A 27,381-nucleotide genomic window follows, 5' to 3' on the forward strand; every position below is an offset into this window, starting at 1 on the left:
TCTAAAAAACCAAAACATCCCCCCGTTATAATAATACGGACTAAAAGATGTATAACATCGAAAGGGGTGTTTTCTTGGACATATGTTTTTTCTAGTTTCACTCTAAGGTGAAAATGCTTGAAGGTCTCAAATCTCAATATCAAATTATAGGAGAAAAAAAATTACCCCTTATCACCACATAGGTTTATCGTGATGATTCCAAATCACCCGCAAGACGGTAGGTTGACCTGAGATTAGCTGAATTCGGAAAATGGGTCATATACCTAGGTTAAAACACAATTGGAAAAGAGGAAGCCAAGTAGAGTTTGGTTTGTTTAATCAACACTATTAAACTAAAAACGGGTCAAAAGTGGTTCAACTGCACTTTAGCGACTCGAAGTTTACAATATTTAAACTATAAATTAAGAAATGGAAAATGATTAATTTTATAAATAGAATAGACTAAAATTCTTCCTAATCATAAGATAGTAAAAAAATTAAAAGACAAGATTAAGAAAGAAATTTAATGAAATCTATCTTCTGATTTTAAGAGAATTTTAAATTGATATATCATTTACCGAAAGAAATTAATTTATTGCTAGATTTTGGATATCGATGGTTTTGAGAGGATATTTATGGTGCGTGTGAGAAAAAAAATAATCCATAGAATGGAGAGAGTTGAGTACTTTTTGCCTTCTTTTGTACAACATGGAGATACGATTAGGCATGGATTAGTGCCAAACGAAATTGGTAATATACCTATAGCCGGTAAGGCGGTAAGACTATCCCTATTTACAAACTAACTCAACAATACTGTTCATTAAAAAACTAATTTTTTTTCTTATATCTATCTAACCCAACCAAACTTCATTTTTACATTCCCATTAACAACCAAACCAAATTACTTTTTTAACATATAATAATTCTTAATATTTAACATTTTGTTTGTTTAAAGTTAATTAATAAAATTTAGAAATAATTTTATAAAAGAAACCAAATTATTAATCATCATAAATAAAATTAAGATAATTAAGTCAAAAAATATTTCACTTTTATAACGGTTTTATACTTAACGTTAATTAAAAGGAGCGTTTTCTCCATTATAACTACCTACTTATTTACCATCAAGAAAGAACAGACATAAATCTTATAAAGTAAAAAAAAAATTTTATCTTCGAATTGCATGTTTTGTTATACATGAGGTTTTGTATAGACACCACACATCAGTACATCACAACTAACCTATCAATATAAAATAAGATTATGCTCACACCACTATATTCACCATATACATACAAAATAGATTATATATTAAATAAAGGGACCGACTATGTTTGACAGACTCAACAAGTCGGATGGGTTTTCGTTTGGGCCCACACAAAGATTTTAATTTTGGCCGACCGAGCAACTACCAATGGGGATGGTCTAATGTAAGTCGAGTTGTCGTGGACATAAACAATGTTACATTTGTTATTACCACCACAGCTCTTCTTCAAGCATACTGTTTGAATAAAAGAAAGTATGATTTTTTTTTTGAACATCAGTTAGTAGTTAATACTCCGTATTTAACAATTAGCATTCTTCGAGATACCTCGATGACATCCAATTGGGTAGTATGCGGTGTTCGAATCACGCAAGCCTGAGACGAAACCCAAGACTCTCAAGAACCCTCATAATAATCCACTCCTACAAATGTGGAAAGTGAGATTTGAATTCCGATAAATTTTCTTAAGATCTAAGACCTTACCAATGAGCCAATAACCAATTGACATGATTTAAAGTTCTTTTAGCCATGTCTGATAAGGTATTCGCTTTCCGATAATCAGGTAAGATTGAATTCAAAGCTCAACATTATTTAAAAATACATGACCAAAAACCATGAAATAGAGACAGATAGATATGTCATAAGAACCATAACTTTGTGCATTTGATATTTTGATTATTTAAGCATGCAACTGGTGTCGTGTATATCACTCTTTTTTTGGAATAATTATTATGTGTACCTATTGAGCTAGTATATGATTTGTTTTTCTATGTCCAACATGCGTGCATACTATTAGCACTACTAAACTTATTTATTAATTATTACCATGATTAATCTGGTTCAAGTAGGCGTTACCTTTGGATAGTAGGAACATTTTTTATTCGACAATTGTGGGTGAATACATGAATGAGCTAACACATACTTTTGACATTTAAAAAAAAGAAGCAAAAAGAACATAAAAATGTTTTGGTGATTTGATGAAATGTTCTATAACTACATACCATTACCACAACATAAAAGGAATGTTAAAACTCAAATGGGTATATGTTAAAACATGTTTATGCTTTGGTCAAATACGTAAATTAACTTACCACATCCATGATTCATCTCTCAAATCCTAATTTTGGATCCATCAAAATCAAAATGGCTATTGGCCTATTGCCAGTTAATTTTAAAATCCATAAAACATTGAAAGATATATATAGTTAATACAATACAATCAGCTCCACATATCCACATATAGTTGGTGTAGAACTTGAAGTTGTGGGGAAGGCTCCATGTGGTTGTAATGTGATGGGTTGATGAGGTTTGTTTGCTAGCTAGTACACTTATTAATATAGTCAAAGGAAAAAAAAAATACTACTCTATGTGACAACATCACTTTCTTTTTAGTTACCTTAAAAAGTCTTACATATATAGTTGATAGTAGTTAAATATTAGGGTAGCATTTTTTCAAAGAAAATGTGTCATTACTTGACGTTTTACTTTGTTTTCCTACCAAATGAATAGTTAACTTTTCAAATTGTGGAACAAGTAAAATCTGTATCACTCCAATCAATCACATTACATCACATCACATACAACAAATAATATGAAAGGAATGGAAATGTTCGATATAATAAATAAAGAGTAAATTGGTCGATAAACTAACAATGTTTTATTCACCTTTCGTCTCCATCCCAATCACCCTTCAGTTTAGGTCCAGTAGGTCCATCCTCACTTGAAAATTCCCTTGGTATAACACTTACCAAACTTCCAATGGCCGATCGTATAGTTCCGGTCGAGTTTTGCAATTTTTCGATCTCGGTTCCGATCTCGTACGTTATTTTTGGTCCCCATTTTCTTTTGTAGTTGACCCATGGCGGCTCAGTTACATTGCTAATGTACTCAGCCGCGATAATTGAATACGCATCTTTTACATCAAAATACTTGTCACTTTTTGCGGCGTCATTTCTAATTCCTATCACTTCGGTTCCTTGGAGAATAAGTCCGGGGGCGGGGTATGTTGCATGGCCATTTAAAGACGGATAAGCTGAAAACTTATTGCTTGCATCTAAAAACTCCAGGGACGTGGGGTCTACCCACATCCCTCCACTGTGTTGTGCAAAATAAACACGATATAAAAGCCCATTAAAATTACTAACTCTAAGTGTCACATGCTCCCAGTCTCCTATATGTTCACCAATCCTTCCAAGTGGAATATCAACCAGCCCAAATTTAGCAGTTGATGGACCATTAAACGGATAGAAAATCCAAATGGCTAGATCGGTAAATGTGGCTCCAAGCATCGGTTTGACATGTATATAAGCCTCGGCGCTTTGTAAGTCACCTTTCTTGACCCTTTCTTTCTCAGTTTCGTCAATCGGGAGGTCCAGCCAGTACGTGCCATCGTTTGAACCGTCTTGAGGAAGGTTTGAGCCCGTAGGTTCGACCAAAACAGGGTTTGATTCCTCTCCCGTGTGGTATAACTGAACCCCATTGGTAAAATACCATTTTGTAGAAGCAAGAAAATAGGTTTCTTTAGGGTGAAAGTAGAATCTTGGTGAGTATTCTTGAATTAATGCATCAATTTGGGCAAAATTTGGCATATAAAAAGTTAAGTTTCCAAAATTAGTATTCTTTAAACAAGACAGAGATAATAAACTTGTACTATCATCTCCATTATTTTTGGAAATTATAAATGTACCTATAGACACCCCTTGAGCTTGTCTACCTCTAACTTTCGGCCTTAATCCATACACATTGACATCTTTCGAGCCCCATAATAATGCATCAAATTCTAGCTCATCCGTTAGATCAGCTCGAACACACGAAATTTTATCTAAGAAAGGTTTTTCGGGTGAAGTAGTGATGACATAGCCAACTGATTTATAACCTTCTGGTGGTGTTGGTAGCCAAAAACAACATGAACCTTCACTACTAGTCCAAACTAAAGTATAGTCAATCGGGTTAGCCAGGGTTCCACCAGAAACATCTTTTCCGACAAGAACCCAACCGAAAAGTGGGTTGTCGTTAGATTGACAATAGCAACCAAGGATGGAAAAACCATCTGGTATTGGTGATGGCTCAAAGAATGTGACATCAATGTCATTTGACCCATCTTGATAAGTAGACCATATTTTATTGAAAGATGTTATTTGACAAACTTCAAGTCCTCCAAGATCAATTGTTCCACTTGCAAATCCTTCACCTATCAAATAATTATAAGTTGTAGATTCGGTCTATTTTACAAATAGTATTTGGATAATCATAATGATTATTAGTAAGTATATAGGAAGAAGTTAATTTAATTCGAAAAAAAAAATTATAAAAAGATAAACCTGGAGGCCAAGAAGGCAATGGAGAAGGAAACTTGAACTTGGTGTCAATGGGAAAAGCTTGAATTTCATCATCACTAGATGAAGTGAAGCAAGACCCGGTATTCCCCATTTTTTTGGTCCGGGACTATTGATGATATATTATTGTGAGTTTCTTTCTAGCTAGACATATAGCCAAGTAATGTTCGATATATGATTATATATGGGGTGTAAATATATATAGTACACACGCATCATGTTGTAATATATATTATCCAAAAATGTATCTGACAATTAATAATATGTGTATTGGTCGTTGGATCGACCAAATAGGTGTCGTCGTCCTTCCTTAGATGTTTTGTACAAGTATTATAGAAATATATACTTAGGTCTATTGTTTTATGCACAATTGACTAATGTTTTTCCATATTGTCGAATTTATAATTTTGAAAATTTCTGTATGTATAAGATTTTGAGTTGTAGATATGATGATAATGATTATTTGTTTATTAATTACATAACGTTTAGATTCATATAGAATGGATAAATTAAATGAGAGTGGAGTAAAATGCTCTCATGTGGTATTCTTAAATCATAACCTTCAGATTCATATGGATTGGATAAGTTTTGAGTTATGGTCAAAGTTAGTCTGTTAAAATGACAAAAAAAAAAAAAAAAAGGTCGCTTAAAAAGATGTAATGACACAAATCATTTTTGGTAACAATATTTAAGTTGCTGACATGTTTGATATAGATATTACAGTAATTTCTTTTAATAACTTATTTTTCACTCCGTCCCTTTTATTATGCTTTTTAAATTTGTGGTGTAGCATTAGTGGCTGAACGTTTTTAAACCTCAAATAAAATTTAGTTTGAAAGTCTAGTTTATTATCATATAAATTAAAGTAAAAGAATATATTAACAAAAAAAGTATTTTGAATTTTATTATTTAACTATTAGTAATAAAAATTTGCAAATATTGATGCAAAAACCAATAAAGATGATACTGCAATGCAAATTATATAATATTCTAAAATCTAAATATTAAGACTAATATATAAAATATTGATGTCTTAAAATTTTAGGGGCCTAAAACGATTGCCTGGTTATATAGTACTGTTGGGCCACATATGATAGCCATCATATTTTAAAATTTTAAATTGTGTCTAAGTCATTCTCGCAGACAAAAAAATGTTATGTTCTTTTTTTGGTCGTTAAGAGATAAATCAGGATATAGGATTTTCACTCTACTTTAATTATCTTAAAGTAGTTTTGTTCTTTGTTGATGTTACTATTTAATTAACCTGGATTCAACCCGGGTATTCTAAACAAGTTTCGTAAATACATGTTTATTATCATAATGAAGCATAAAAAACCGTAATGTAAAAATATCTATAATTTTAGTGGCAACTTATCAATGTTGTTATCATAAAAAAATGTTATTATATATTAGGTTCAATTCATATTAGGCTTGATAAATTATAAAAATACATTCAAATTAAGGGACTAAAAATTAAAAATAAAAAATGATGTCATAAATTAATTAGATAAAAAATAAATAATTAATTAGAATAAGTCTAATGATGCCAAATAAGATATATTATCAATATTGTTATCATAAAAAAATGTTATTATACATTAGGTTCAATTCATATTAGGCTTGATAAGGCTTGATAAATTTTAAAAATACATTCAAATAAAGGGACTAAATTTTAAAATTAAAAAGATGATGTCATAGATTAATTAGATAAAAAAATAAATTAATTAGAATAAGTCTAATGATGTCAAATGAGATTTTCTTAAAATATATTTATGTCATCACAATTTTATTTTATTTATATAAGAGAAGAGATAAGTGCTATCAAATTTAATAAACGATCTCAAATAACAAGCCTTATGTTGTATCTTGTTTTATTATTAACTAGTACTAATATCCGTATGATGTATGAAATTAACATATTGTTGATTTATTATTAACTAGTAATAATACTCGTACATCATACGGAATTAACATATTGTATAGATATCAATGTTTAGTTTGAATCACATACGAAACATGGATTCACATGTTTATATACAATTTTAAAATGCATACGTGTGTATAATTATACTTGAAGTTACCTATGTTCATATTTAAATAGTTCCCACATGAACTTTACCCTATAAAACAAAAATAAGATAAGAAAAATACCTTTTTATGTTAATCGACATGTATAGTTGTCTTTTGTATATTCCGCAATATATTTCAATTAACTTTAAACAGATGGACTATGTTAGTCTTCAAGTATAAAAAGGGACGAAGCTCTTTTGTTTTACCATTATCATTCGAATGCACAAGAGGAAAGAATAATAAAAGTTGAAGAAGAGAAATTCTTTGGATTTGTTTTCAAGCGTCGACGGCCAAAATTGTCACCAAGTCTATAATAATAAATTATCAAATATAATATAGCGAATTCGATTAGTATCAGGAAACAACAAATTAGGATATAGATTAAAAGTAAACATGTCGCTTATATATTACGCCATGTGTCATATAACCTTAGACATCTAACCTTACACATTTAGACTCATCCATAAACTTTAACTATAATGGTTTATCTTATTTTTTACTATAAAGGGTTTATTTTTTAAAATTTGTTTTTTTCATATTTTGTTATTTTTCATATGTTTTGTCATTTATTATGTTGATATTTACCTTTAATATATATATATATTTTAAAATCATCTGTCCATCCAACGTGTTTGGAGACTAGTTTATAATCATACAATATCGTAATTTTGAAAGTTAAAAGGGAAAAGAGAGAGTTTGAAATTTTAAGGGTGTGTTTGGTACAGGGAGTTTAGACCAGAGAAAAGGAAATGAAATTATTTCCCTAATTTCGTAGGCTGAGACTTGAGACGCAGTGAATCACTTTCTATATGATTTAATTTCCATCTTAAAATTTTGTTTGTGGACGTAGCATTGCTGTTTTTTTTTACCTTCAACCGACTCACATGGATTTACTGCTGATGATGACCGCTGCTAGTTATCTTCATTAACCCATCGTCTCCATCATCGATTACAGGTATGTATATAGATCAACTGTTTCTGATTTTGTGTTGGGTCTGTGTTAATTTAGTGTTTTGTTTTTTTTTTTTTGATTTGGCTCCTACTGTTGCTTGTGTTAGGTTCGATTGTTTCTACTTTTTATTTATGCAAGTACAGATCTGATGTTGTTTATACTATGGTCACTTTAATTCTACATGAAACAAATGGAAATATAAAAGCTGCTTATAAAGAAAGAGATCTTTGAACAATCTGAATTTTGGAAATATGCACATAACATAACGTATAGTAAGATGTGCTATGTGTGTTGTACAGTGGTTAAATGTTCATCCATAACTTCATGTTTTGAGCTACTGATGCACTACTAACCATTGACATCCATTATGTCACTTTACTGATAATTAATATTATAAATAAGCAGCAATTGATTATCTCATCCTATCAATGGAAATTAAAATTTTCATATTTTATCCCCAAAACATGATCAAAGAAAACAATCCTAAATCCCCACCCACATTTCTTTCATAGTTCACCTAAATTCATCTTATTACTTAATTATTGTCTAACACTTAAAAATTAAAAAAAATGGACAATAGAGTCTCTAATCTTCCATGCGACGTTTTTAAAAAGATTATTACTAAACTAAATGCATTTGAGGTTGAAGGTAATGGAATAATGAGGTGTTAAATTAAAAAGTCTTCTTTTGGTTAGTTAATGGATGCTCTAAATTTTTGTGCAGGATGCCTCTAACGTATAAGTTCGACCTAGACAAGGTTGATGGCTTTTCGTACGTAAGGTTGATTGATTTTATATTCAGTATTGAACGGCCTGACCGCCATTATGGCCCGGGGTTGTTAACTGATGAACAAAAGGTGGTTTTTGAATTCTATACGGGTCTCGAGAATGTACCGTCTTCGGTTATGCGTAAGGATGATCTTTACCAAATGGGCTACCAGCCTGGAGGTACTGAGATTTCTTGGGAGATACAGGGCAGCAAAGGGATACGCTCTCCTTCAATTGAAGGATCATCTCCATTATATTGCCAGTATCAATATCCTGACTTTTCATCAACCCGATTCAACTTTATAATACTGAAAGAAGAGATTCTATTCTGAAGGGCCGAGCCAAAACCGAACGACAATATAGAGAGGGTAAGTGTAGCAATGATTGTGTTTACATTGTCCGAAGCCCCCCGTTTTCCCTCGATATTCCGTCGGTTTACACGATTAGCTGCTTCTGTTGGTGATCCCACCATCTTCATAATGCTTAGTGATTATCAGCAGCTTGTAAAACTGTGGTACGATTTGTCACGGCTTGCTGAAAATCAGAACATCCGTGACCTAGACTCCGATGATGAGCTAAGCATAAACGAGCTTCAGGAGCTTTTGGAAGGTGATCAAAACGACCCTATTGTACAACGTAAAGCGCGCTTGTGTATAGGTATTCTCTGTCTTTCAAACCCTTCCAAGGATGAGAAGAAGCCTCGCAAGAAAAACAAAGCAAATGGTGGCTCTGATAATAGTTTGAAGTTAGTGTTGAAGGCTGATTATGAGCTCAAAGACAGGAACATTCAGTTTGATGAGGATGTTCGTATCGTTTTTGGTGCCTTATCTGATGGTGGATATTACGTAAAAGAGATTCTATACAAGTAAGACTTCTATCCAACTTTATCTTATAGTATATAGCATGATAAGTGGGGTTAATCCCGCTTATCATTAACCCCGATTATCCCCAAAACATGATCAAAGAAAACAATGTTTGGGGTAGTGATTTAGTTGTTGATGGTGATGAATTGATGGTAAGGGTTGCAATAGGGAGATCGACTGGAAAAGTGATATGTTTTTTTTTGATTGAGGTTTCTTTTTTTGTGGGTTTAAATTTTGATAGAGGAAATTCCGACATTTAGAGGATGAGGTGTAAAATACAATGTAATTAAGGAGAGTATTATGGAAATAAAAAAAAGTATTTAATACCAATATCCTTTATAAGTGTTTATAGATAGATAACTTAATTTTAACCATTTTGATATAGCATTGAAAAAATATTCCGTATTTAAAATATGTATAAATCTGAAAAATATTAACATAATATAGAAATCTGAACTCATATCCTTCCATTTCTTTCTAATCATATTCTCTTTTCACACTCCAATATCATGTTAATTATTATTAATATCACCTCTGAAAATACAGCCATTGAAATCATATGCTTCCATTTTCTTCTAATGACATTCTCTTTTCACACTCTAAGGTCATATTTTTTTTTTTGTGTTTTGTTTTAATTTTTTTTAATCATTATTTTTAAAAATAGAACCCATGACACTGGCTTCTGATTTTGCTTGGTTGACCCTCCTACGAATTTTCAACTTATGGCCAAATAATGAACACAATAGATCAACATCTTCTTGTACAAGGCTTCAGTATATGTTCTATATAAACTTGAATCAATAAGAAAGTCGTTTTTTTGGGGAGGATCCTCCATTTTAAAAAATATCCCCTGGGTCTCCATTGCATCTTTTGATTCGGGTGGTTAGGGTTAGGTAGTTTACTTTCTAACAATCTTTCTTTGTTGTTAAAATGGTGGTGACGACTCAAAAAGCAACCTAATAGCTTATGGGCTCGCACCATTATCTCTTTTCACGGATCTTATAGAAACTGCAACCCGATCCCCCTTAAGTCAAACCTGGTGGGTGCCTGGTGCAATATTGCAAAACTATGCCCCCGCCTCGATGACTTTAACATCTCCTTGTCGTGTTGGAGATGTTTCTTCAATCGGGTTTTGGATCGACAAATGGACTGGCAATGAACCTCTCTGCTCTTCCTTTCCGGATCTCTTCAAGTTGGAAAAACGAAAGGGGTGCTTTATTAGAGATCGGTACACAGGTAACAGCTTAATCTCACAATGATCTTGGGACTGGATTTCTCCCCCATCGACACCTGCGAATGTCTCCAACTCCAATAACTCTTTCTGAGAGTTCATCATGTAAACCTCAAAAACAGCCTAGACACATGGATATGGAACGGCGACTCAATCGGAATCTTCACTGTGAAATCAATGAAAGCTTGTCTCCATGATGCTCTCATTGGCCCAGGTTATTGGACCTTTCCATGGAATCGATTAGCTCCTCTAAAAAGTGAATATCTTTGGATGGCGTTTTGAACTCAATCGATTACCAACACGAGATCAACTCGCTCGTAGAAATATCCCTTTAGCTTCCGTCTCCTGCCCCCTGTGCGAGAAGTTCGATGAATCATCCAACCACCTGTTTTTTGACTGTGAATTTGCATCGCAACTTTGGACTTTTCTCATTACTTGATGCAAACTCCCGCCATAGAAAGCTTCCAACGCTCAAGAACTTTTCTTTATCCATAAAGATCCTGCAATCAACCCCAAGAGATCAAAGTATATAAGTCTCGTCATCCTTGCTTACTGTTTGGTCATTTGGAAAACGAGAAATGAATGTGTCTTCTCTAACAAGCGCCCGTCAATCAGATTCGCTGTCAAAGAGCTCAAGACTTTAAGTTACTTATGGTCATAGTTGTCGACTCGTAACTTTTGACCTGACTCGAAAACATGATTTTTTAACTCATGACTCGGAACGTGATTCGACTCGTAAGAGTCGGGACATTTTTAAGTACTACATAATATTGTATAGTTATATATATGTAACGTCTGTAGAAGTATATTAAGTTCGTTATCTTAATAAATTCTCCAAAATATTACCTATTTAATAGTTTTTGAGGCATAAACTTACAATTTATCTCTAAATTCGCAATAAAATAATAAAAACTACATACATAACACCCAAAATAATGTAGCAAATTAAGTATAATATATAGTATATAACCAAAGTATCAAATTAAAATAATTATAAGTTTGTGACTCGTGATTCGGTCTAAGTTTACATAACGACTCGTAAGAGTCTGGACAAAATGAGTCACCTAACGAGTTTGTTCGATTAGATTCAATAATATTTTTTTAATAAGTGTTTGTTCGACTCATATTAGCGGGATGCAATGTAGACAAGTACCTCCCTAGTGAAGTTAGCACTTCACCATAGTGAAGAGATTTATCACTATTTGAAAGTCATTTGTAAAAAAGATTTAAAAATAAAAAAGTATAAGTTATAGAAAATGCTTACATGAAATTAAAATACGTACAGACTTTTTTCTTTGCATGACTAAACTCCTAGCAAACACACATGGGGAATAAATTTAATAATTTTGCGCACATTTTATAACTAAAACGTAGTACTACTATAAAGCAATGATAGACAAGAAAGTGGACCAAAAAAAATGCTTTTCAATAAATCTTCTGGTTCACATTTGTATTTATTAATTTAGTCATTAAATAATGTATAACATAGAATCGTAGTTTGTCACACAATGTTAGTATTAAGATTATATGTAGAATGTGTCTGGCAACATTATTTTTAGGTACTTATACTTTCTCATTGGAATAAAAGTCTTGTTTATTTAGATCTTGAACTAAAAAAAAAAAAACAAACTCAGTTTTCATAAAACTTTAAAAATTTCCAACAAATGAGAGTTACTTCAATGAAAATTGAGGAGAAAAAGTCAATGAACCATCACCCTTATGACCCATGGATCGATCATTTTTTCACCCTAAATTTTCATCGTAGTTACTCTTTTGTGTAACCAACTCCACTTAGGTGGGTTGATCATAAATATCTTCTAAATACATTATGTGGGTCTCAGAAGTGGGTTTTTTTCAAGGTTTCAGGTTCGAGTCTTTGGTTTATGAACTCAAAGTATTTTCCATGAGATGGGGGATTAGAGGTCCAACAAATCTTTAGTTAAAATTGTCTTCAACACGTCTGAATCAAAACTAACTTTAAAAAAAAATTACTTTCTTTTGTTGGAAATTTTCAAAGTCTTATGAAGATTGTGTTTTTTTTTTAGTTCAAGATCTAAATAAAAAATAGTTTTATTCAAAAGTGAGTTGCCAGTATTTTACAAGTACTAGTAACAAAAAAATGGTTAAAGACTTGAAGCCACTGTTTGTCGTTAATGATTTCCAATTCGCGTTAACTATTTTAGTGATAGTCAAAATAAAGAAATCTTGTCCAGGCTGGTAGTAGGTCGCCACTCGCCATCACATATCACGTTCAGTGTGTGTGAAACTTGTGAATAGCATGCAAACACAACTTTTAACTTCTAGTTTAGATTAAGGAAGTGTGCATTTTATCATTTGCTAAGTACTAGGATTGATTCAATGTGCCATAACGCAAGTGTAACAATCGGACAAACCATGAGGAGCGGATCAAACATCGGTTGTTAAATTTAAACATTAAAATTTTAAATTCCGTTATAAGTTGTTTTTTAGTGGTTTTTCAGTTTTTCATACATGTACATTTTAAAGTAGAACGGTTTAAAATAGTGTACCTTGTTTGGAGGGTGTTTTGAATTGAACTAGTGACGCGTTCGTCGTTGAAATGGTTGAATGGTCAAGCTTGTTGAATGAAAAGGTTGAAAAATGTACCACGAACCGCCTCTGTTGAATAATGAAAATAGTGTCATAATTTGCCATGGTTTGTTGACCTTGTGAGGGACCGACTTCTTTTGCTTTTCTCGCTGGACAATGAAGTTTATAATGTTTTCCCGATTTCGAGTTTGCATTTTCACAAAAAGACGGTGCCAATATTTACACTCAGCCTTAATATCATCATCCGACAACTTAACTAATTCAAAGTGTTCAAACACGCTCGCCGTTCTTTTAGTTGGTAATATAGCCACCACCGTTGCCGCACTTGTGAAATCAATACCGGTGCGTTTGTGAAGCGGAATCAGGCTCCATTTTGTGAGAGATTTGATATATGTGAATAAAATAGTGTATATTTATTGATATATATGTATAAAATAGTGTATATTTATTGGTCTATCAAAATCGAGAAAATCATGTTTTTGTTTTGTGCATCCATCTTGGATGCATATTCATCAAAATAATGCATCCAACAAAAAACATGATTTTTTCGATTTTGACGGATTAATGTGTTGCTAAACACTTATAATAATGATAATTAGTTATGCCCTATGTTAGTTTTATGGAGTTTTAATGCATCTAAATGATATATATATATATATATATAATATATATATATATATATGTTTGTGTGTGTGTGTAGAATATAGTGATTTTGTAAGAGTTTTATAAATATGTTGTTGTAAAGCTAATTAAACTCATTGTAGATATATATACAAGTTGTAGGATGACAAAATGGTAATTAACTGGTCAGATAAACGGCTCTTACCGGTCAAAAAGGACAAACAAATGACTATTTCTAAAGGCTCCTAACGGCTAGTAAAAAAATCGGTTTCGAACCGTTTTTTCGGACCGAATTGTGGAACCGTTGTTGGGGGTAGGGGTGTTCATCGGTTCGGTTTTCGGTTATTCGGTCTATTTGGTTCGGGTTTTTCGGTTTTTTTCTTTTTAGTTTTGAAAACCAAAACCGAACCAAAACCTAATTCAAAATTAAAAAACCAAACCGAAAACCAAATTAGAATTCGGTTCGGTTTCGGTTTAAAACCGAAAAAACCAAATATGAAAAACACAATTTCACCAATTTTTGTCTAAGTTTTGTTCAATCAAAATAGGTTCATGGACTTCAAACACAATATGGATAAATAAGTAAACATAACTGCCAAAAAGTTGTTAGTCATCATTATTAAAAAAAAATTAATCGAGTTCTTCATTGTTTGTCAATTGAATTTTTCTAATTTCAAGAAAAAGTTAACATAATAGACAGATAGACATAAAAATTAAAAAATACATTAATATTTATTCATACAAAAAAATATATGCATTAAATATTTTTAATAATACATAATAGTAATATAAGTTATTCGGTTTTTTCAGTTTAGCCAAATTTATCATCATATAACCATAACCAAACCAAAAACCACATATTTAATTCAGTTTTGGTTACAAATCAAATTCAAAAACGGTTTGGTTTTTTTCGATTTTTTAAACGGTTTGGTTTACAGTTTAACCGGATAAAACCAAACTGCGAACACCCCTAGTTGGGGGGGAAAAAATTGGTTTGGGACTGCTGGTTCTTGAAGAACTGGGTCCATTTCGGATTTGATATCAGATTTATTTGAACTGGTTTATTTAGGACCGGCTTTTTTTTTGCCATGTCTAGTCTCTCGTGTAGTCCCTCTATTTGTTGTATCTCGCGGCCCACAGTCCACAGACAAGAAAGAACAAAAGTTTTGGGCTTCTAGTAGTAACAGCCTAACAGAAAATGTCAAATTGTGATTTTGGGTGAAAATTGATTCCTACAGAGACATAATGAATTCTTGGTCCCACAACCGAAATGAAAATTGGGGTTGTCGTGTGAATGTGGAGCCTTGTGGGAGGTCGGTCAAAGGAAAGTCAACATAAATATAAATTAGTGATTTGTGTGGTAATTCTTGGTCAAAGTCAACAACTCTAAAATGAAAATAGATGGTCCTCTTGTTGTCTTGTGTCCAGCGAACGGCAGCAACATGTTTGCAGCATTTCACTTGTAATCCATTCAATTTTGTCATTTGATCACTTTTTACATCATTTAAACTCCAAATGCATAGAATTTATATAATACTATATCATAATAAGTGACTAAAATTACTATAAATGGATATAAACTAAATACAACTACATGATATTAGCCAACAAATAGGTTTGCTAAATACATATAGTTTGGCTAATATCAATAAATGGAAAATCATAGTTTATATTCATCACTACGAGACATCTTGATCAGGATTTTCAGTTTTGATACCAAATGATATAGACACAAACTTTGTATAGATAATTGAACATGTTGATTCACACGAATATCGAGAATAAATTTTCTAACTATCGTTGATTCAAAAAGAATACTGATAATCAGGATAATACTTCTGTATATGAAGGAAATAACTTTTCTTATCATTATCAAAAAATAATTAAATATCAAAGTCTATGTCCCATTTATAGTTGAGATTTCATACAAATAAACTATAACATTAAAAACTAAATTAAATAGATAAAAAACTAATTTTTTTATCCATTTTTTATGTGTTCGGTGATCATGATAGTGGATGGTAAATAGTTACAGGTAGTGACTATGCCGTGCGTTTGGTGATGTCGATTTGAATAAGATAAATTTTTTATGAATCTTTCTTCTTTTTGCTAGAATTTGTGTTTTCAAAATTAAAAATAACTGGTTATTTTCATCCTTTTTTTTAATCTACTTTTGGGAATAAAAAATATGTCACTTTTTGGGTAAAAAAAGGATTGAACTATAACCCCTAAAAATTATTTAAAAAAAAATACAAAAGATTTGGGGTTTTTAATTAAATTTTATTTTTTATAGCACTTAAAAGCATGTATATTTAGACATTTAGTAAAAATATCATAATAATATACTATTATGAACCGTGTATAATGTTTGGGTCTTACGACTAGTTTATTACATAAATTATACTCAATAGCTTTTGAAGTTTTTGGATACCATCTAATTCTTAATTGCTGAAAGATTTCTGTTGTGGGCAAATTGCTAAAAACTAGGTGAGCAAAAACCAAACCATAAACCACAAAAACCGAAAAAACCGAAAAAATCAAACCACAAAACCGTCCCATAATGAAAAACCGAATTTATGGTTCTTATATTTAGAAAAACCAAATTAATGGTTCGGATTTTGGTTGCATATAGAAAACCAAACCAAAAAAACCAAACCGAACCGCATTATATATTATCAATAAAAATAAATTAAATTTTAATATTAATTTAAATTATATATATATATATATATATATATATATATATCTCAAGATACTGTACCCTAGACTTTCATACTTACATAATGGGTCAGTCCATTACTTTCCTATTGCTCAAGATAATGTACCATAGTCTTTCTTACGTATATATATATATACATATAAATAGTATCAGGTGATTATTAAGTGGTTGAAAATCATCTGGACACTAGCCTGGCTAAGGGATTAGTGGGTACTAATGGTACATGGGATAAGGGGTTTTCATCCAATTACCCTTCTTAATTTCCCAAAATCAACAAAGTAGACTTGTTCATTCTCGGCGGTGTTTACCTTTTTTAGTGGTGCTTCTCCAACCTCCAGTATCACATGGGGTGAGCAAAGTCAAACCATAAACCACAAAAACCACAAAAAAAACCAAAAACCAATCCGAAAAACCGAAAAACCAAACCGCTATAAACCATTTACAAATGGTTTGAAATTTTAAAAACCCGCAATAATGGTTTGGTGTTTGGTTTTAACTAAAAACCGCACCAAACCGCACCATACTCACCCCTACTAAAAACGATGCATTCGAGCTAGAAAATCACTACATTACTATCTCATATTTATAAACTACTGTAACATTTAGAGCTTTTGAAATGGTGGTGGGCATTGAAGCTCACGACACCGGGGTGGTGGTGTGGACTGTCATCGCATCAGGGTGGTTGTAGGATCGATTGTGGTGTGAAAAGCCGGCGTTGGTGTATCGATGTTGATAAAATATGGGGTCGTTCGATTTTTTATTTTTTATTTTGTTTTAGTGTTTGGGTTAGGGGTGGTAATCGAGTCGAGCTGTTCGCGAGCTGCTCGAGCTCGAACTCGTTTAAACCGAGTTCGAGTTTAACTTTTTCGAGTTCGAGTCGATCCCGAACAAAAAAAGGAGCTCGATTAGTTAGACGAGCCGAGCTTTAAAAAGATATTTTAGGCTCGGCTCGCTCGAAAGATCGATTACTTTTTCGATCCGAACGAGCCGGACGAGCTTTACGAGCTACTCGAGTTACTCGAGCCTTGGTATACAAGGTTAAAAATATCACTTATATGTTAGTAAAGAGAGTTGAACCCATGACCTCCAAGTTTAATGGATGACCCTTTAACCACTAAAGACAACCATCTTTTTATTATTATCCTTGCATATATATTTTATATAAAAGCTCAAATCTTTAAGTTTTTAACCATTACTTAAATAAAAATATAAATCAAGACTAAATACTTTAATAGTGTATCAAAAGAGCAAGTGTTAGCTAATCAATTATTTTAATTTATAATAATGTGATCATTTTTATTTCAATAGTTATCATTTTAATCGATCATTTTTATTTATAGTAATGTGATCAAAGTTTCGATTATACACGAATAAGGATCGATAAATGTTTAATGGTAACATAACTGATAACTAATACGTATTAGACATCGTTTAGTACTAAAACGAAAACGAATATCATATAGTTGATTTTGTCAAAAGTTCTTTTTACAAGGATAACATATAACTATATGTATAAAGTCACTAACTTTATTTTAATATTGGACATTTTAATAGATTATTTCCATTCATAGTAATGTGATCAAAATTTTGAGTATACACGAATGAGGATCGATAAATGTTTAATGGTAACATGTACCGTTTTATAACACGGGCTAATCGAGCTCGAACTCCTAAACATGGAAATGAAACTCGAATTAAGTTAATTCTACAAGTATTCAAATAACTATACGAGCTTCAAGCTCGAGCTCGAACACTAATGAGTCGAGTCGAGTCGAGCTCGAGCTCAATTTTGAAAATTTATACGAGCTCGAGCTCAAGCTCGATTCGAGTAATATATAAACAAACAAGCCTAAATATTCTGAAAGTCGACTCGACTCGGCTCGTTACCACTCCTAGTTTGGGTTGTGTACTATGGTGTTTATAGTTATTGTGTCCATAGGTTGAAGCAAAGTGAAAGTTTTTATTAAATCTATTTTACATTTTAAACTCTGCAGTTTTCATATGTTTACAATTTATTACTCCGATTATTATTTAATAAATGTACATATTTGAGCATTGGTTTGTAGCTTTACAAAATTTTTATTTTCACAGTTATATGCTTTATATTTAGTGTAAAATGTTTTGTTTATATAATAAGTGTGTTATATTAAAATATAAAAAGTTAAAAATAATATCATGTGGTGTAGTTATTGTTACAAATATGATGTGATTGTGGTGTGCTAATGTGGCACACCATTTTGGTGTGGCAGTTTGACTATTACTAACACTCGTAGCACGACGTATGTACGGCCACATAAGTAACTTTGTTATTTTTCTCCATTTTTTGGAGCTTATATTATCTCTTTTAAATAGTCTTTTTATTCTTAAAACTTCAATATATATGACGTTGTGTTTCAATCATTGACGTTGTGTTTAAAAATGATTGGTATATATGTGAAAATAAAATATCTTCGGATTGTTGTGTTTTTCTGATATCTGTCTATGTAATTATATGTTTCATTTTATTTTTGTAACGACTAATCTCTCTATATAACTAAGAGAGGATAGTTTTTTTTCCTAAGTGACATTCCTTTTTTCGTGCCAACTAAGTTTTTTTTTGCTTGTGTGTCATTTTCTGGTAATTTTAATGTTTTTTTTAGATATATAAACATTTAAATCTATATTTTTTAGTGCTTATGTGACACTTAATTTTGCCACATCATCATTTGTCTACATGGACATTTATTTTTTTAATCAATTTTAATTAGCAAATAAAAAAGTCATATACAATATTAAAACTCATGACCTCTAACTTTTAATATAATGCACTACCATTTGATCTAACTTAATATTTGTTTATTGTTTGCAAAGTACGATAGATATTTAGTGAATATATTAAAAGTAATTAAAAGACATTGATAATATAGTTATCAATCTTTGTAACTTATCACTTTCTATTTTGCTTTTGTATTTGATTATTATTGTACGTGGAATATAATTTACTTTAATATAATATAAAACTAGATTATATTGATAATTTTATCTAATATTTTACTATCCGATTATATTATCAATGTTAAATTAAATATTTACTTTATCAATTTCACACATATATTTTTGATATTTGTTATTATATATGATTTAATTTCTTATCTTCATCTTTATATCTAATTTTTTTCTCTTATTTTTTTTCTTTATTCTACTTTATATAGGTTCCTTTTAGATTTTACATGCTTAATAAAAGTATAATATCATTAAAAATCCGTTTATTTATTATTATTGTTATTATATAACATTTATTAATACTTTTGACGTATATATGTTAATCGTTGTCTTCAAGTATTATTTCTAAAATCTTATATTTGTAATCGATTTAATGTAATGTGTATATTACCATGCATCGGACGAGTTTAATCTAGTTATTATATAAAACGTTTTAAAAAATATATGTGTTAAACTATACGGATACCCAATATAACTTTTTTCTCTATTTTTCTTTTTGTTATCAACTTCATGTTGTTTTTAGAAGGAAAATGATGATTTATTGTGGAAGGTGATATATACAAAAGTGTGTTCGTGGATGAATCTTGGTTGTTTCAGTATCAATTAATCTATCACATATTTGTTTGGCTAAAATTCGCAATCATGGTTGCATCAACATTGTATTAAGTGCCTCTTTATTTCTTATGTTTTATTTTCTTTGTTATTCCCAGATTCAATATTGCAACCAAAATGGAATCGTATAGTTATGAGTTTTCGAGCACAACAGTTACTTTCAATATCAATGATCGTGATAACTTTCATGCATGCCAATCTTATAAGCCTGCTTAAACGTCGTATTACTAGGTCTTGTGGTATAGGAAAGGGCCGGTAAAGAAACCTTGACCAAGCTGAAATCAATCTTATTAACCTTTGCCCTTTGGGATGATGATGATGTTTGAAGGCGGTATACGTATAATGATGATATGTACATGATTGCAATCTCATTAAAATTGAACTGCAACTGAAAGTCAATTTGGGTCTATGAAGGAGTTGACTGATTAATTACTGGAGGATATTCATTATGGTCCACCAACTCTTTTAAAAGCCCAAATTGACTTTTGGTTGACAAAAGTTCGATTTCAATGAGACATTAATCATGTACAATTTATCATAACGCATATACCACCTTAAACATCAACATCCTGAAGGTCAATAAGAGTGACTTCAGATTGGTCAAGGTTTTTTTGTCGGCCCCTCCTTCACTCCTTGTACTAGAAAACCTATTAATACCGGGTATAAATAGGGTTTATAAGATTGGAACGAAAGTTGTTACAATCATTGATATTGAAGGTAATTGTTTGCTCGAACGGTCATAATTACACGATTCCCATTTTGGTTGCAATATGTGCATAAAGAAAATAAAATATAAGAAATAAGAATGCACTTAATACAATGTTTATGAAGCTATGATAGTGAATTTTAGCCAAACATATATATGATAGATAAATTAGTACTGAACCAATTGAGACTTGTCCACAAACACACTTTTGTACATATCACCTCCCACAAACGACGGTTTTGGTCTAGATGGTAAATCATCATTTTCAGTCTAAAAACAACACGTACTTGATAAAATTTTATAAAAACACACTTGTACTCGACAACACTTTATAGACCTCATCACCTCAGCGATCATGAAGAGAGGTATGTACAAGTGTGTTTTTATAAAATTCCTAAACACTGTCTCATATTTATAAACTAACAATTAGTCACTATTTTGTGTAAAGACTTGTATATAAAATGTCACAATTTATAAATCCATAGACATTCACCATTTGTTGATTACAACATGATGATTAATTAAATTAATTGTAGATTAACGCATACTACTACAGAATCGATCTGTTACAACTTACAAACCATCAGAGTAAATCACGCATTGAATTCCGTCAATAAAATAAAATCAATACCACATATAAGATGGAAGAAACAACTATTTACTTTTGATCAAACAAAAACCAACATTTTATTACATATATTGAAACAAAAACCAAAATTATCTTTCATCTCCATCCCAATCAACCTTCACCTTAGGTCCAGTAGGTCCATCTTCGCTGTAAAATTCACCTGGTAAAATGTCTGCCAAAGTCCCAACTGCCGTTCCCATAACTCCGGGCAACACACTTTGCAAATTCGCTATCTCGACTCCAACTTCATACGTTATTTTTGGACCCCATTTTCTAGCGAAGTTCACCCATGGAGGCTCGATCACATTAGTGAGGTACTCGGCTGCCATGACCAAATAGTTGTCATGTACATTAAAAAATTTGTCACTTTTACCTGTATCATTTCTTATACCTATAATATCAGTTCCTTGCATCACAAGTCCCTCGGCCGGATATGTTGCATGCCCATTTAAAGATGGATATGCTGCAAATTTATTACTTGCATCTAGAAACTCTAGGGATGTGGGGTCTACCCACGTCCCTGTGCTATGTTGTGCAAAATAAACACGATATAAACTTCCATCAAAATTGGAAATCCTGAGTGTCACATGCTCCCAATCTCCTATATGTTCACCAATTCGGCCAAGGGGAATATCTACTAATCCGAATTTAGCAGTTGAAGGAGCATTGAAAGGATAGAAGACCCAAATAGCTAGATCGGTAAATGTGGCTCCATACATTGGTTTGACATGAATATAAACCTCGGCGCTTTGTAAATCACCTTTCTTGACCCTTTCTTTCTCGGTTTCATCAATTGGGAGGTCTAGCCAGTATGTCCCATCGTTTGAACCACCTTGAGGAAGGTTTGAGCCGGTGGGTTCGACCAAAACAGGGTTAGATTCCTCTCCGGCGTGGTACAACTGAACCCCATTGGTGAAATACCAAGTTGTTGAAGCAATAAAATGAGTTTCTTTTGGGTGAAAATAGAATCTTGGTGAGTATTCTTGAATTAGTGCATCAATTTGGGCTAAATTTGGCATTGAAGAAGTTAAATTTTGGAAATTATTGTTTTTCAAACAAGAAAGAGATAATGCACTTAAATCATCTCCATCTTTGGCAACTATAAATGTACCTAAAGACACTCCTTGAGCTAGTCTCCCCCTAACTTTTGGCCTTAATCCATACACATTCAAACCACTTGAGCTCCACAATAATGTATCCGTTTCGGGTTGATCAGTTAGATCAACCCGAACACAACGAATTTTATCCAGAGACGGTTTTTCTTGTGAGGTGGTGATAGCATAGCCTACGGATTTATAACCCTCTGGTGGAGTTGGTAGCCAAATGTAACATGAATCTTTAATATTCCAAACCAATGTGTAGTCAATTGGATTGGCTAGAGTTCCGCCAGAGACATCTTTACCAGCAAGAACCCAACCGAAAAGTTGGGTGTTATTGGATTGACAGTAGCAACCAAGCATGGAGAATCCATCTGGTATTGGTGATGGCTCAAAAAATGTTATTGATCCATCTTCAGAAGTAGACCATATTTTCTTAAAAGATGTTATTTGGCAAACTTCAAGTCCTCCAAGATCAATTTTTCCACTTGCAAATCCTTCACCTATCAAATGATCAAATATTCAAATACATTATATACCCAAAAAGGTCATTAAACAATTTGACGAGAGAACAAACTGAAAACATATTTCTATACACATAACAATTGCAATTGAAGTTGTGACAAAAACAGAACAATTTACTAAAAATACTACTTCCCCTTAGAGTTATAGAATTTTTTTTTTTTTAATAAAATCTTAGGAAAATATACATAATTCATGTAACTTATTTCCCATCAATGAAACTTTGTTATTTGTATATAAAGAATAGATCATATTGGAAACTTTAAAAAGGTGATAAAGAGAAAGAAGGAGGATATATACCTGGTGGCCAAGAAGGCAATGGAGAAGGAAGCTTAAAAGTAGTATCAATAGGAGAAGCTTGGGTTGCATTTGAAGAGTTAAAATTTCCCATTTTTTTTGAACTGTTGACCAAAACTGAACAAGGATATGATATATATATAGGATAGAAAGAGAGACCACACAAACTTACATAGTTATTTACAAACCTACAATAATATATCAGTATAATACAGAACGTGTAAAAGTCAAATCAAACTGGTACATACTTTGGTGTGAAAGACAAAGGATTCAAAAGTACCATGTTTTAAGAGATGCCAAGAAAATCATTTATTTACTTTTATCTCTTATATACGACTTAAGGTTTTATGTCATTGCCACGTGACGCTTTTATTTTTAAGCAACATGTGTTCCTTTTATTACATGAATTAATTTGAGATTTTTTCTTAACCGGAATGTTAAGACTTCACCATATACGAGTAATACTGAAGAGATTAACCTGTATTCTAAAGTCATTTATCAAACAAATATAAAAAGTTTAAGAATTAGATGCTTTATGTAGTGTTTTTAAAATAAACACAAGCTATAGAAAGCCCTTACTAATTAAGATACGACGACTTTTTTCTTTGCATGACAAAACTCCTAGCATATACACATGGGAAATAAATTAGAGAGTTTTGCGCACATTTTATAACTAAAACATAGTACTACTATACTACGTCTCATTAAATATGTCCAGTTTTGAATAGTCAAAGTCTATTTTTCGTAAGTTGGACCTTAAATAACTTTTATCGGATTATATACTACTTGACAAAAATTATATTGAATGAAAACACATTTAAACCTCGATCTATTTATATACAGTAACTTTCATAAAGTATTATGCAATATAAATAAAAATATTTTTGGTTAAAGTCGTAAAGAAAAAGACTTTGAAAATTTATAACGGAACATTATTAATGCGACGGATAGAATATAAAGCAATGATAGACAAGAAAGTAGACAAAAAAAAAAATGCTTTTCAATAAATCTTCTGGTTCACGTTTGTACCTATTAATGTAGTCATTAAATAATGTATAACAGAGAATCATATAGTCTGTAAAACAATGTTTAATGTTGAGATGAGATCTAGAATGTGTCTGGCAACATTATTTTTTGGTGATTAGACTTTCTCTTTGGAATAAAAGTCTTGTTTATTTAGCTCTTAAACTATCTATAATATAACTAAAAGAGGGTGTTGGGGTAGACTTGGCACTCTTAATTCACCTCCTTGAGTCTAATCCTCTATCCTTATTAATCCTCTAATTTTTTAATATTAATCTAATTTAATTTACACTTTTTGGTTTTCCATCACCAATTTACACTTTAACCCCACTAGATTAATTTACACTTTTTGGTTTTGCATCACCAATTTACACTTTAACCACAATCTAAAACAATTGATTTACACTTTTTGGTTTTCCATCACCAATTTACACTTTAACCCAATTTAAAATAATTAACTTACACTCCTTGATTTTTCATCACCAATTTACACTTTAACCTAATTTATATTTAATTATACTTTTATATAATTTACACTTTTAAAATATAAGAAACTGTAAATTTTTTATTTAACTAAAGTTGAAAAAAAAAGGGTAAACTGGAATCAATATTTATATTGAGTTAATTTTCATATGTTTCTTCTTTGGGCGGATAATTTTTGGAGTATTTTGACCGATGGAGTACCTATTTAACTAGCAAATTTCCAAGTTAATTTCGGTATATCTATTTAATATATTTTGAATTCTAGTTTGTTAGCTTTGATTAATGTATTTTAAGACTACCCGTCCAATGGACGGGTCTGAACACTAGTAAAAATAATAAACTAAATCGTCATAAAACTTTGAAAATTTCCAACAAATGAGAGTTAATACTTAATAATACTACAATGAAAATTGAGGGGGGAAAAGTCAATAAACCATCAGGCATCACCCTTATGAGTTGAGTAGTGATTTCTAGACGTGAACAAAAACTGAACTGGAAAATCAAAAATTGAAAAAAACCGACAAAACTGAACCGAAAAAACCAAAAACCGAACGAAATCCATTGGTTTGGTTTTCGTTTTTTAAAACCAAACGGATCGGTTCGATTCTTGGTTTCATATGCCCAAAAACCGAACCGAACCAAACTAAATATATTTTAATTTATTTTATATTTATATCATATTACATTTATATTTATTACTTATAACTTATAAATATGTTAATATATTTAATCTTTTTATCTTTTTAATGTACAAATCTACACAAATTGTATATTTTTAATAAAAACGTGCAGTAAAAACAATTTATTTTATAAAAGTCATATAAATTTTAACAACTAAAAAAATATAATTAGTTAATGAAAAGTTTCCCTGTATTTGAGTTTTTATATCATAGTTTTTTTCTTAACAATTGAAAGTTAAATTTATAACATAATATATAAAAAACTTTTTAAAAAATCATTATTATAAAAACCAAAACCGATCCAAACCAAACCGAACAAAAACCGAATCCAATTGTTTTGGTTTTCTAAAAACCGACTGGATTGGTTCGGGTTCGGTTTTAGGCAAGAACCGACCCATACTCACCCCTAGTGATTTCTATATCATTGACTTGTGTACACTTAGAGATGTGCAAATGGTCCGACCCGGCCCGACCCGCGAAAACCCGATCCGGCCTGCGACCCGCAAGTGCATGAAAATAGGAACCGTGATCCGGTCCGTGAAGGTTCGAGTCGGGTCGGCAGGTCACGGGTTTCCTTAACCTTTTTTTGGTTTTTGGCTTGACCCGACCCACGCAACCCATGACTCAAAAATGCCACAAAAGGTTGACCCGTGACCCGGTGTCGATTTCGAGTCAGGTCACTTTTTTTTTTTTCATCCTTAATGTACACCATATAATATGTATTAATACGTTGTACACTATAATAATATTAAAAACATGTTTAAAACATGTTTCGTGATGTTTACAAATATGACTTTCAACAAAAAGCTGAAAATATAGTTAAATACTTACAAGGTTTAAAGCCACTGTTTGTCGTTAATTTACTCCGTATATGTTTAGAGAAAGTCAAAATAAAGAAATATTTTCCAGGCTGGAAGTAGGTCGCCACTCGCCATCACGTGTGAAACGTTTGAATATTCTTCCAAAAACAAAAAGAACCTTTGAAAGAAAAAGTAGATAATTGAAAACACATAAACGTGTCTTCTAAAAGCATTTCCAAATTTAATGTCATTGTTTATGATTATGTATAGACTTGGAAGTTGGTCACCATAAAAAAGAAAATGCCTCTAAATGACCTCATTACTTAATTGTTCTTTTCTTATAATTTTACACAGGACAAATAAACGAAAACGACTCGAAAAACTTTAAAAGTTAAGTGATTAAAAAACCAATGAGACTTAAATCAACTGAGCTGGTAATTGCTTTAACTAATATGTTTTAGACTAATGCAAAGGTATGAGAGGTTTTTTTTACCCATAAACCAGGATTTAAAACCTGACTGACTTTTGTGAGGTTATTCCATGAAAATAAATGATGTATTAGTATTGGCATCTATCCGAAAACAAAAACATAAAAAGCATTCTTATATAAATAGTCATTGAAATTTTACTCGTACGAGTATAATATTTAACTAGATTTTAGACCCGTGTCCAACACTGGACACGAGAAGTACGACATTATTAGTAATGTAACTTATAAAAACTTATAAGTTCAAAGTTGAGGATATAAGTAGATACTAAACTAATAGAAATAAACTAAGGTAATAAAAGAACATTTAAAGCATATATCATCCTCCATCATTTGAAAGACTTCTTTATATACGAAATTTGTTGTAGTGTTTTTTTTTTTTGTCTTCTCATCTTTGTCATTTATTAAGACGTTAAAGCCCCTTCTCGACTTAACTCGAGATACTGCAATTTACAATTGTTCGTGTGTGAAAAATGTGTTTTATAGATAGAGACCAATTTTAATAACATTGTAAAAATAATTATTTTTGTTACTTGTTTTTTATTAACTAAATAAAATTATGTAAAAAATTAAATGATAACATCAACAAGAGTCATTATGATGAAATCGAACGATATGAATGATTAATAAGTCATTAGTTCAACTCTCTTTTACTCGTGATATATATTAAAATTAGAATTAAAATAGTACAATTA

The 27,381-nt window shown here is 31.4% G+C and overlaps 3 protein-coding genes across 3 annotated transcripts; 1 reads left to right on the forward strand and 2 right to left on the reverse strand.

Annotated features, from left to right (window-relative positions):
* Nucleotides 1-2,765: 2,765 nt before the first annotated feature.
* Nucleotides 2,766-4,756, reverse strand: LOC122600455. Its single transcript, XM_043773167.1, has 2 exons — nucleotides 4,564-4,756; nucleotides 2,766-4,433 (listed from the first exon to the last, which is right to left on the reverse strand). Exons 1-2 carry the CDS (start codon nucleotides 4,670-4,672, stop codon nucleotides 2,905-2,907), a joined length of 1,638 nt encoding a protein of 545 aa, XP_043629102.1. The 5' UTR covers nucleotides 4,673-4,756; the 3' UTR covers nucleotides 2,766-2,904.
* Nucleotides 4,757-7,277: 2,521 nt separating this feature from the next.
* LOC122600737 lies at nucleotides 7,278-9,560 on the forward strand. Its single transcript, XM_043773491.1, has 2 exons — nucleotides 7,278-7,603; nucleotides 8,324-9,560. Exon 2 carries the CDS (start codon nucleotides 8,748-8,750, stop codon nucleotides 9,234-9,236), a length of 489 nt encoding a protein of 162 aa, XP_043629426.1. The 5' UTR covers nucleotides 7,278-7,603; nucleotides 8,324-8,747; the 3' UTR covers nucleotides 9,237-9,560.
* An 11,695-nt stretch (nucleotides 9,561-21,255) lies between these two features.
* On the reverse strand, nucleotides 21,256-23,307 carry LOC122600565. Its single transcript, XM_043773301.1, has 2 exons — nucleotides 23,217-23,307; nucleotides 21,256-22,897 (listed from the first exon to the last, which is right to left on the reverse strand). The coding sequence occupies exons 1-2, from the start codon at nucleotides 23,305-23,307 to the stop codon at nucleotides 21,387-21,389; spliced, it is 1,602 nt and encodes a 533-aa protein (XP_043629236.1). The 3' UTR covers nucleotides 21,256-21,386.
* Between the last annotated feature and the right edge of the window lie 4,074 nt (nucleotides 23,308-27,381).

This window comes from Erigeron canadensis, chromosome 5 (assembly GCF_010389155.1).
Source record: "Erigeron canadensis isolate Cc75 chromosome 5, C_canadensis_v1, whole genome shotgun sequence".
Lineage (NCBI taxonomy): Eukaryota > Viridiplantae > Streptophyta > Magnoliopsida > Asterales > Asteraceae > Erigeron > Erigeron canadensis.